This window comes from Nicotiana attenuata, unplaced genomic scaffold (assembly GCF_001879085.1).
Source record: "Nicotiana attenuata strain UT unplaced genomic scaffold, NIATTr2, whole genome shotgun sequence".
In the NCBI taxonomy this organism is placed as follows: Eukaryota; Viridiplantae; Streptophyta; class Magnoliopsida; order Solanales; family Solanaceae; genus Nicotiana; species Nicotiana attenuata.
Genome location: NW_017671570.1, coordinates 75,935 through 88,319, shown reverse-complemented (window position 1 = coordinate 88,319; position 12,385 = coordinate 75,935). Strand labels below are relative to the sequence as shown.

Below are 12,385 nucleotides of genomic sequence, written 5' to 3'. Positions count from 1 at the left end.
ATGCATCAAAGAAGAGGTAACCAAACTTCTCAAAATAGGATCCATCAGGGAAGTAAAATATCCTGAATGGCTAGCTAACGTAGTAGTAGTCCCTAAAAAGGGGAATAAACTTAGAATGTGTGTAGACTATAAAGATTTGAACAAAGCATGCCCTAAAGACTCTTTCCCGTTGCCCAACATCGATCATTTGATCAATGCTACGGCCGGCAATGAGATCCTTACCTTTCTCGATGCCTACTCTGTGTACAACCAAATTCAAATGAACCCGGAGGACCAGGAAAAGACTTCATTCATCACGAAGTATGGTACGTATTGTTATAATGTAATGCCCTTCGGGCTAAAAAATGCAGGAGCCATATATCAACGCCTAGTTAATAAGATGGCCGAACATCAAATAGGAAAATCCATGGAAGTTTATATTGATGACATGCTAGTTAAGTCCCTGCGCGCGGAGGACTATTTGACCCATTTGCAGGTGATGTTCGATATCCTAAGAAAGTACAACATGAAGCTCAACCCCGAGAAATGCGCTTTTGGAGTCGGCTTGGGCAAGTTCTTAGGCTTCATGGTGTCGAACAGGAGTATCGAGATCAACCCCGATAAAATCACAGCCATCGAGGAAATCACCATAGTCAACAATGTGAAAGTTGTGCAACGGCTAACAATGGATAGCTGCCTTGGGCCAATTTATCTCGAGGTCATCAGATCGGATCCATCATTTCTTTTCCCTACTCAAGAAGAAGAACAACTTTGCATGGACTCTAGAGTGCCAACAAGCCTTGGAAGAATTAAAACGGTATCTCTTGAGCCCACCCCTGCTCCATACTTCGAAGGAGGATGAAACACTCTACTTGCATCTAGTCGTGTCTGAGGTAGCGGTAAGTAGCGTGTTGGTTTGAGAAGAGCAAGGTACGCTATTTCCTGTCTATTATGTGAGTCGAACCCTCGGAGATTCTAAAACCAGGTACTAACATTTGGGAAAGTTAGCTCTTGCATTAATAAGCGCATCTAGGAAATTAAAACCATATTTTCAATGTCATCCTATATGTGTACTGACTACGTACCCACTTCGAAATATCTTGCAAAAACCCGAGTTATCGGGTAGATTGGCCAAATGGGTCATCGAGCTTGGAGGATATGATATCGAATATCAACCTCTAACGACTATCAAGTATCAAATTTTGGCAGACTTCATTGCCGATTTCACGCCTGCCCTCGTACCCGAAGTAGAAAATGAACTCTTGCTAAAAATGGGTCGATCATCGGGGGTGTGGACCCTTTTCACAGACAGTGCCTCGAATATGAAAGGATCCAGGCTCGGCATCATTTTAAAACCACCTACGGGCAGCGTCATTAGGCAATCTATCAAGACTTCTAAATTGATTAACAACGAGGCCGAGTATGAGGCCATGATTATAGGTCTCGAACTAGCCAAGGGCCTTGGGGCAGCAGTCATCGAGGCAAAGTGTGACTCCCTTTTGGTAGTAAATCAAGTAAATGGGAGCTTCAAGGTTCTAGACGATCGAATGCATAGGTACTTACACAAACTTCAAGTGACATTGCACCGCTTCAGGGAATGGACACTAGACCACGTACCTTGGGAGAAAAATAGCGTGGCCGATGCACTTGCAAACTTGGGGTCATCGGTAGAAGAAGATGATATCGTCTCGGGTACTGTCGTCCAACTATCGAAGTCGGTGGTCGAAGAAGGCCATGCAGAGATTAATTCAACAAGTTTAACGTGGGATTGGAGAAATAAGTGCATCGACTGCTTGAAGCATGGGAAGCTCCCCGCGGACCCAAAAGAATCAAGAACACTTCGAGCCAAAGCAGCTCGATTCTCACTTGATGAAAATGGAACATTGTATAGAAGAACCTTCGATGGACCACTAGCAGTGTGCTTGGGACCCGGGGACACCGATTATGTATTATGAGAAATCCACGAGGGGACTTATGGAACCATTCTGGTGCAGACTCTCTGGTTCGCAAGGTGATCAGAGCAGGGTATTATTGGGATAACATTAAATAGGATACCAAGGAGTTCGTTCGAAAGGGTGATAAATGCCAAAGATTTGCACCAATGATCCACCAATCCGGTGAACAACTCCATTCGGTCCAATCCCTGTGGCCATTCATGAAATGGGGGATGGAAATCTTCGTCCCCCTACCGGTGGCACCAGGTAAAGCTAGATTAATTTTGTTTATGACTGACTACTTCTCAAAATGGGTTGAAGAGCAGGCCTTCGAGAAGATGGGAGAAAAAGAAGTCATCGACTTCATATGGGACCACATCATATGTCGGTTCGGGATACCAGCCAAAATAGCATGTGATAATGGGAAACAGTTCATCAGCAGCAAAGTAACAAAATTCCTTGAGGACCATAAAATCAATAGGATTCTATCAGCACCTTACCACCCAAGTGCAAATGGTCAGGCCAAGTCCAAAAACAAAACCATCATTCAAAGCTTAAAGAAAAGGTTAGATGATGAAAAAGGGAAATGGAGAGAAGTATTGCCCGAGGTGCTATGGGCATATCGAACGACATCAAAGTCAAGCACGGGGCAGAACCCATTTTCTTTGGTGTACGGGTCCGAAGCATTGATCCCAGTTGAGGCCGGGGAACCTAGAGTCAGATTTCAGCATGCCACTGACGACTCAAATCGCAAAGCTATGAACACTTCTCTCGAGCTACTAGATGAAAAACGTGAGGCCGCGTTAATCCGAATGGTCGCACAAAAACAAAGGATTGAAAGGTATTACAACAGAAGGATGAATCTTCGATATTTTGGAGTCGGGGACTTAGTCCTAAGGATAGTCACTCTCAACACTCGAGATCCAAACGAAGGCAAACTAGGCCCCAATTGGTAAGGACCGTACCGTGTTCTCGTGAGTCGTAGGAAAAGGATCCTACAAACTTAGCACAATGGAAGGCGAGCAACTACCGAACAATTGGAATGTATCATTACTCAAGCGATATTACTATTGAGGTATGACCTTCTCCCCTTTTCCATTTGTATTTAAAACTAACTCCTTGCATATGTTCGATTAGAGATATCGAGACACCTTTCAGCTCGAAGACCTTGGGTTTTAAAAGCATGCGTTGCACTCTTTTTCCCTTGGACCATGTTTTATCCCAAGTGGATTTTTCGGCAAGGTTTTTAATGAGGCAACACCTATATGCTACCTAAGGAACATTCAACAAGTATTCAAGGCTTCTTTTCAATCAACCTCGAATACTGGGGGGCATCACCCTCGGAGAAAGATACTTCACGCCTAAGAGGGCCTCGATAGGAGAACTTTGTAATGGGCCAAACGGTCAAATGAACCGTGACCATATAGGATAGTCGAGCCCCGATGGCAAAACTTGTACGCATGTATCAACTATTTAAAGAAGCATTTTGGTTATATCAAAAACACTTTGTATCTCAAAGAAGTTTCCTATCATACGAGCTCTACACTTACAATCCTACGGGAAGCGGCTCAAGGGCCAAGAACCTCGAAATAGTCGGGGACTGACACTGACAGTCAATACATCCGAGTCATCGAAAGTTCAGACTCATAAGACCTTAAAGAGGCACCCCTCGAAACACCCCTCGAAACAAAGGCCAAGGCCAATATACTCGGGGACTAACTTTTCGAACAAGTTCGGAAAGTTATCGGGAAACAAGTCCAAGTGACAAACCCGAAGGCTACGGCCATATTAAAGACTACGGTCACATAAAGGCAACGGCCAAAATAATGCAATTCAGAGACGTCCGCTTTTTGCTATAAATTAAAGGCCTTCAAACATTGAAAAACCTGTTAAATCAGGCTACCCCGGCAAAAGCAAAATATAAAAGGCTTCGATAAATTAGGCCCCCCGAAAAATCTATGGCTTCGATAAATTCAGCCCTCGAATAATCCAAAGGCTTCGATAACACCAGCCTTTGGAAAAACCTCAAGAGGTATTCGGTTACGTCCACATAAACGAAATGACTAATAAGGTTCCGATACGTTGAGCCTTCGAAAAACCCAACGGGTACAAAAATACATGCTAAGGCTTAACTAAAATTCTACTAAGTCTTTTAGCCAAAATGAGGGAAAAATTGTATAGCCATTTTAGAGACCGAAACGGCCCAACTTAAAGAGCCTAAGGGCCAACTTTAAAAAGAGCCTAAGGGCCGATATATAAGAGCCCAAGGGCCGATATATAAGTGCCTAAGGGCAAGCTTAAAAGAGCTTAAGGGCCAAAAGCTTATAAGAGTCCGAGACTTTGTTCTCGCTCAACTCGAACTCAAAGGCCCCATTGTTCCGAACTCGCATCAAATTGATTTTAAGCTTAGATCAAGGACCATCTAAAACTTTAAGAGGTATTACCTTGAGCAATAAAAACCTAAGGGTTTATTACGAATCTGAACCGATATCGAGCTAAGTATTTGAATCATAAAAATTTTCCACAAACGGGGACAAAATAAAATTCAACACAAATCAAAGATAAGCGAAAAGAGACTTTATATTCATAAGGGAAAGTTACAAAACATTTACAACGCCCACAAAGGGCCCTTGCACAAGAAAGAAAGCCTAATCTATTTTCGGGGTCACACCCCCGAAGTGTCGTCTTCAGAAACTACGTCTCCAGCGGCTCTATCTTCGGGAGTCTCATCTCCTTCGGGAACATCTTCTTCACCTTCCTCGTCCTCGGAGCCACTCACCACATCCTCGTCATCGAAGGAGACAAGAAACCTAGCATTGGTTTCCCGCGCCTTTGCTTCGGCCATCTCCCCGGCGAGGTTGAACCCTCGGGCATGGATTTCTTTGAGAGTCTCCCTCCGGGCTTGGCACTTAGCCAGTTCATTGCTCCGTCTTCCCCGATCGTAGGCCTCCATCAACTCATCTTGAACAACCGCGATTTCCCTCAAGTATATAGCAACGGATTTATCGGCCGCCGCCTTCGTCTTCTCAGCTTTGGCTTTAGCCTGTACAACTTCAGCCTTAGCATGTGCAGCTTTTGCCCGGGCTTTAGCCAGCTTGGCCTCCAACCCCTCGATTTTCCTGGCCTGAGCCAGACCCTTCGCTTCAATACCTCGGAGCTGAGCTTCAGCCGAGGCCAATTGGGCCGTAACAGCTTCCTTGTCGGCAGCAAGTTGATCCATGTTCTTCTTCCACTGATGACTATCAGCCCGAACTTGATCTACCTCACCCCGCAGCTGCCCAATCATATATAGCTTTTGCTGCAGCTGAGATATCGAAGTATTAGCCTCCGAAGTAGGGCCAAGAAGGCCGAACTTTGTCAAAATTGCAGTTACCTTTTCATCTAGCTCGGATTCGCTTTTTTGAGCTTTGGCCAATGCGGTTCGGAGATCCTTTAGCTCCTCTTCCTTCTGGCTACAGAGGATCCTCAGGGCCTTCTCTTCACCTGAACTTTCTTGAGCTCAGCCTCACATTAGCTCAGCTCATCTCTAAACTTCACGATGGCCTGTAAGTGGAATGGAGACATATCAGTCAAAAGAAAAGAAAGGAAGAAAAATTTAAAATAAAAAGGGCAAGTCCTTACCTGGGAAAGGAGACGTTGAGCCTCTTCAAAAATAGAGGATGCATCATTAAGGTGGTTGGGATCCTCAATCCAAGCGTAGAAACCCTGAAACGGATCGTCCTCGATAATCTTATTTGGGTCGGGCATACGCAAAGCGTTGGCTTCTTCGATTGCCCCCTCGGAATAAGTTGGCAATGAAAGGGAGTGACCCGTTGTCGCGGCCCCGAGCTCTTCACTCGGGGCGTTCTCATTAGCATTGAGAGTCTCAGCATTTACCCCCTCCGGTATAATTGTTGAAGATGGAGGGACAATCTCGACCTCCGGGGATACAGGGGCCTTGCCCGTTTCATCCATCGGGGCATCCTCACCACGGGATGAGGTTTTCGGTTCGGAAGGCTTGACGACCTCAACTGGCTTCCTGGTCCGAGTCACCAACGCCGACTCTTCATCATGATTTTCTTCATCATCTGGGGAGTCATGGCTGAGTCTGCGCCCGTCTAAGCAAATCTATTCCGCAGCCTTTGAGCAGGGGTTTTCTTGTCTTGAGGGTCTTTGGGTTTCGAGACCCTTTTTCTTTTGTTGTCCTTCTCGGACTTCGGATTTGAAGGCTTGGTTTTTTCCTCGGACAGAGCCGTCCTCATCTCGGATGCATCGCCAAGGCCTGTAAGGCAAGCGTGAGTAAGTAAAAATGCCGCCAATGTATGGAAAATGTTGGAACTGCTGAAAGGCACTTACCGTGGTTCTTGGCCTCCCACTGGCCCTTCGATAATTCACGCCACTTGCGCTCATCGTAGGAAGAAGTGGCAGCTAAGTTTCGCCATCCTCGAGGTCGGGCACCGCTGGGGGCGCCCGAGCATTAGCTGACAAAAGAAAGATAGAAGAGTTATGGAAAATGAAAGCAGAATATAAATTGATACATGAATACGGACTCCACTTACGGTTAAAGTTCCACCTCTCCTGGAACGACATTTTATTTCCGGGGATGACGTCCGAAGTTCTTACTCTAACAAACCGGCTCATCCAACCCCGATCTTTGGTTTCGTCGGTACTGGTAAAGAAGGCTTTCATTGTTCGGCGTTGCAGCTTGATGAGCCTTCGAAATAAGTGGGGCCAATATAATCGAACCAGGTGGCTGAGGGTGAATTCCAAACCCTCGACCTTCTCAGAGAAAAACCGCAACATGATCACGATACGCCAAAAAGAAGGGTGAATCTGGCCGAGGGTGACTTCGTACGTTTTGGAGAAGTCAATCACCACCGGGTCGAGGGGACCCAGTGTGAAGGGGTAAGTGTAGACACTTAAGAACCCCTCCACGTGGGTAGTAATGCTTTTGTCGAGGTTCGTGATCTAAACCTCAACCCCATCTCCCCAGCCACATTTCTTCTTTACATCCTCGACAAACTTCGTCGTAATCAAGCTAATATATCGAGACACGTGTTCGCATCGACCTGCCATGTCGGGGAATTCTCAATACTAAAGTCTTTCTTAATAATTCAAGGACCAGGGGTGTTCTCCTCAAGTGTTGGCGGCACCACCAGTCTGGCCGGCCGGGAGGCAGAAGAAGACGATGCTTTGTCCCTTTTGGGAATTGTTTTGGAAGTTCTGGCCATAGTTATAAGTTAAAGAATAGGGATTGCATAGGGGTGTGTTGTTTCAGGCAAGAGCTTGGCATTTTTCGGTGCTTAAAGAGGCGGAGGAAATGGGTGATTGGAGAAAGAGATGAAGATGGGAAAGGGGTGAAGAAAGGGTAAAGTTCTTTACTTAGAGGAATCACCTCATATTTATAGAAGGGCAACGACGGTTCGGTGGTATTAGTGACTGACCAATGCTGGTATGCATTCAATGTTTTTGGGGAAGTGAACAGACGGGACGCTTCGGTCACTATGAACACTTGCATCAGGGAAATGACGTCATTGCTGAGGACTTCGGGAATCCAAATCGTTTCATATCATTTCATTCTAAGAAATGCGGGGACAATCTGTATACGGTAGAAATCGGAGAGCTCGATTTCTAAGGTCGGATTACACTCCGAGTCCGAGTCTTGAAAGCTTAGAGTAATAATCAAGCCAGACCCGGATGAGCGCACCTCGAGAAGCAAATCAGGGACCCGTCATGATCTGCCTCGAGGGCAGTAGAATTTCGATGACACTCAAGAAAAAGCGGAAATTTTCAAGAACACGTGGGTCAGGGTATAAAGTAAGAAATTAGATTTGTACGAAATAGTACAAGTCCATACTAGGTTGTTATACAGCTGTACCAATAGAATTCTTAAACATAATTGGAAATGTACCATATTAGGATTTTCCCCTTCTATAGAAAGGGACCCCAATCTTTGTAAAGCATATCTCATTCTCTGCAATAGAACATTCTACTCTGCTTTTCTTGTTTACCATGCTCAACAATTGTTCTTCAACTTTATTGTCTTTACTTTATTGTTCATACTTTATTGCTCTTAGCTCACCTCGAGGCCCCTGAGATAATCGAGCTCGAGGTCCTTATTGCTCTAACAACACTGGTTTGGTTCATCAGTTCTTCTTGCTTAAACTTAATATTATTTGTACATTTACTAGTATTGGAATAAATCACATATCTTTAAAACCGCAAATCATATTTAATTGTTACTAGCATTTTTCGAGGTAAACAGATCTACCGTTCTTACTTAGAATTTTCTATTTCGTGGGTTAATATTTTACCAACTGCATTTTATCCTTGATTATTGTATTTCCTTCGGCTTGCTTTCATTTCTCTACCATTAGTTGTATCACTAGTGTCTCTTGCGTGATTAAGTTACATTACATTTCATCCTATATTTAAGCTTTGCCTACTTTACGCTTTGCCTGCTCGTCTGCATTTGTAGTAGTTAAGGTTTAGTTTATATCCCTTTAATTTTATTGGTGTAGTGGTTATTCTGAGCGATGGTAGAGTAAGGTCGTGTCCTCGTGTGGATCAACGAGTGGGTCAAGGGGCAGGTGGCAAGGGTGGCAAGGGGGTAAGGCATACACAAGGTTGAGAGTTGGATCCTAAAACATAGGACATTGACGGGTAAGTCGATAGAGTTGGGGAAGATTCTGTCACGACCCAAAATCCGACTAGTCGTGATGGCACCTAACCCAACCCGCTAGGTAAGCCAGTTTAGCAATAATCCTACTTCAAATGAGATTTAATGAAAAAATAGTGATGAAATAATTGAACTTTTAAACAACTTCACAAGGACTTCTAGTACAAATCATGAGCTTCTAAGACTTAGAGTTACAAAACTGGTATGAAACAAATACATCATCTGTTTGAAATGTACATAAAAAAGTTTTTTATAAATCTAAAGCTACCATGAATAAGAGGCAGCTACAACCGGAACGCTGGTACATCTTCAATGCCATCTCCCCCCACACATAGCAACATCATCTCCAAAATCTGCACGCAAGGTGCATAAGTGTAGTATGAGTACAACCGACCTCATGTACTCAATAAGTAACAACTTTAACCTTAGGTTTAAAGCAGTGACGAGTTTGAACAGCGGTCAGGGTCTAACACAAAAATCAAGAACTAACTCGTAACAATATAATGAAAACAGTACAAGTAATACTCAAAGATATGATACTGATATCGTTCATAGCAAGATCCATTTCATCAGCTTCTGCATCAGATTTATTTATATAATATTTTCTAATCCACTTGACATGCAATATCTAGTACAAGGGAGAGTAAATAAATATGTGGTACAGATTAAAAAAAATTGACAACTCAATTGAAAGAAAAAATATTTTGCACGAGGAAAACAATTAGTTAACTAATGCACAAACAAATCTCCTTATCTCATAGAAAAATCCATGTAACATGAAGTCATACTAATAGGGTGATGCTGAAACTTGTTCGACTGTTTATTCAGTGATTAGTAAGAAAACTAAGTACGTACATGGTAATATATGTATTTGAACATCTTCAGCTGTTTCATTCAGATCTGAGGCCAAGTGACAAATCCTGTATCTTACTGGATTTCTCCCCAGCAAGGTGAATATTTCCTACATTTTATTGAAGACTAATTCAGTCTTTGACTAGTTCCTTTCCCTGTTAGTGTATCTCTTAAATATTTCTCACAAGTTGTTAGTCAAATAATGACAATATTTGTTGCTTAAGTTGTGTTAGTAGCTGAGGAAAAATCTTAAGCTAATTGTTAGTCTTATTTCTCACAAGTGTTACTCAAATGTTTGTAGGGAAATTCAGAACTACATGCTGTCTACCCTTTTAGCTCCGATTGAAATTGAACTGGCCGATTAATCATATTTACATTTGGTTGGAGTTAAAAACATTTTTATATAAAATAATTTTATTCTAGAAATTAGAACTTCAGCACAATACATAAATACTGAATTGTTTTTCAACTTTTAGTCCACAAATTCAACTGGCTTGAGAAGCCAAACCCAAAAAAATTTCAAGAAAAGCAGCAATTTTGGAAGAAGAAGGGCAATTTTAGTCATGTTTAATTTTTGCTGGAGAGGAGCTGAATTTGGTTAACTGTCTGTAAGCATTTATACATTGTATGATAGATTAAGAGGTGGAGTAGCTGTTTGTGATGGATTATCAGATAATAATTTAATAATATCTGTGTAGTTTCTTGCTGGGATGTTACGTTGTTATTACCATTTTCTCTTTCGAAACAGATGAACCAATTTTTTAAGTAGAGGATACTTTGTATATCCCACTAGCTATAACTTCTGTCTTCCTTATCTTGACAATTTTCGAGTATTGGTTAGAATCAATTGAGTTAAAGCTGACTAATTAGCATCTATTCTAAAAAAAATATATATATTTTTAATATTTCAAACTTTTAATTAGAAAAATGCTTTTAAGACTTGTTGTTTGATTTTAATTAAAATGGTGGACTACCTCTCTCAGAATGAAGTGATATTTGATTTATATTCACGGTATAATTTTTCTCCCTTAGGACACTGTAGCTCTGGCACTTACCTATTTATAGATGTGTTTGGGTCTGGGATGGTGTAGTGGTTCTTATAAGGTCTTACCTTTTTTTACAAAATTGGTATTTATGTTGGAGTACTATTTTCAAGGAGCGTCATAGTTATTGTTTATGAATAAAGAATTTATTTTGTTGTGAAACAACACTATAGTGAATGGTGTATCCACTATCCACCACCGGCATGAGCTTAAAAAAATCTCTTATGTCAGTAAAATGGATATGGATCAGTAAGGATGTTGAGATGCAAATCATATCCACTTGTTATGGTGGTAACAAAAGAGAACTATTCTTTCTTAAAAAAAAAAAGGATAGAGATTATATATGTAAATCTACTACTAGTATTATATATATATATATATATATATATATATAAAAATAAAATCTGAAAATTGTCTTCTTGCATCATGCTCCAATTTCTTCGTGCAATCTGATCTGTACAATTCCACTCTGACCACTTTTTTCTGCATTTAAACTGACTAGCTACTTCTTTTAGACCTCATTAGCAACTTCGTGCAACTGCATATAAGCTCTCGATCCTTATCCTTTTCCTTTTTGGACTATCGAAGAGATGAAGGTGTAGTAAATATTTGTAATCATGTCTAGAGAAATCGAAGAGATAGGAGAAGATAGAAAGAATGTAACAATTAGCAGCAAATTAGATGGTGGAAAAAATCATGATATCTATATTGTTGTTGGCAAAAAGGACTTGCATGTTCTTCAATGGGCACTTGATCATGCCATCTCTCCAGGAGTTCACATATGTCTTGTCCATGTTTTCCCTCCCATAACCTACTTCCATACACCAGGTAATTACTTTTACTACTCTTTCCTTTTCAAATTATGTAACACACTTTCCTCAATCGTATTCTAAAGTAAAATTTTGTATGATAGTTGGGAAGCTATCAAGAAATCAGTTGAGCCAAGAGCAGGTGAAAGTGTACATCAATGAAGAGAATAACAGGAGGAAGAATCTCTTGGAAAAATACATGTCCCTATGCAATGATTCCAAAAAGGGCGTAAGTTTATGTATATTGGAAATTAGTTCACATGACACTACTTTGGGTGATTAATAATTTTGGCATTGAAATATATGCAAATAAACACATATTCTTAACAAGCAAGCAAAGACCGCATTACTAAGTTGGTTGTGAAAATAATAATTGAACATTGGAGTTGTATTTAGGCATGAATACAATTTCCAAATTAGGTTGATTAATAATTTTGGGTGCGCACAGGTACCTGTAGATACTATGCTTGTGGAGAGCAACTCACCATCTAAAGCATTACTTGACCTTATCTCTGTCGTCAACATAACCAGCCTTATACTTGGAACTAAGCGATCAACTTCCACAGGGTAAATATATTCATTACAGATCATTCACATCTTTAAATTATACGTATGGCTAATTGTTGTTGTTTTTGCAATTTCAGCAAGGGACAAGGAATAGGTGATTTTGTACAAAAAAATGCACCACATTCCTGTGAGGTTACGCTGGTTTCTGCTGGAAAAAGGATTAAGAACGACCAACTAAAAGAGAGTTGTAATTCTTACTCTCTTGGATATAGGCATTCCAAAAGGAATTTATTTGAATGCATCTGCTTTCCCGGCAAATAGGTAAAGAGTTTACACTCCATCTAGTTGTAGCGCTGTGATTCTTGAACTATAACTTGGGTCTCTCTGTCCCCTATGTAATCGAAAAGAGCTAGGCACCTCTTGTAGCTTTATTCAGTTTTAATAGTCCAATAATAGCATTTAATAGTGCAATAATAGCATTGCTAATTGGAATGTAATATCCGGGGGCGGCCCAATGGTAAAGCCACTCAAGCAACTGCTTAGGCCCCAAATCTGGGGCGAGGGGTGGGGGGGGGGGGGGGTAGGGGGGTAGGGTATGTTACT

At 41.5% G+C, this 12,385-nt stretch overlaps 1 protein-coding gene across 1 annotated transcript; it reads left to right on the top strand.

Annotated features, from left to right (window-relative positions):
- Nucleotides 1–10,968: 10,968 nt before the first annotated feature.
- On the top strand, nucleotides 10,969–12,321 carry LOC109209054 (U-box domain-containing protein 33-like). The gene is made up of 4 exons (XM_019372222.1): nucleotides 10,969–11,294; nucleotides 11,380–11,504; nucleotides 11,724–11,842; nucleotides 11,920–12,321. Exons 1-4 carry the CDS (start codon nucleotides 11,084–11,086, stop codon nucleotides 12,101–12,103), a joined length of 639 nt encoding a protein of 212 aa, XP_019227767.1. The 5' UTR covers nucleotides 10,969–11,083; the 3' UTR covers nucleotides 12,104–12,321.
- Nucleotides 12,322–12,385: the final 64 nt, after the last annotated feature.

Coding starts and splice junctions, on each gene's coding strand:
- LOC109209054 (XM_019372222.1), top strand. CDS start 11,084: ATGTCTAGAGAAATCGAAGAGATAGGAGAAGATAGAAAGAATGTAACA. Junction 11,295..11,379: donor AACCTACTTCCATACACCAG/GTAATTACTTTT, acceptor TTTGTATGATAG/TTGGGAAGCTATCAAGAAAT. Junction 11,843..11,919: donor AAGCGATCAACTTCCACAGG/GTAAATATATTC, acceptor TTGCAATTTCAG/CAAGGGACAAGGAATAGGTG.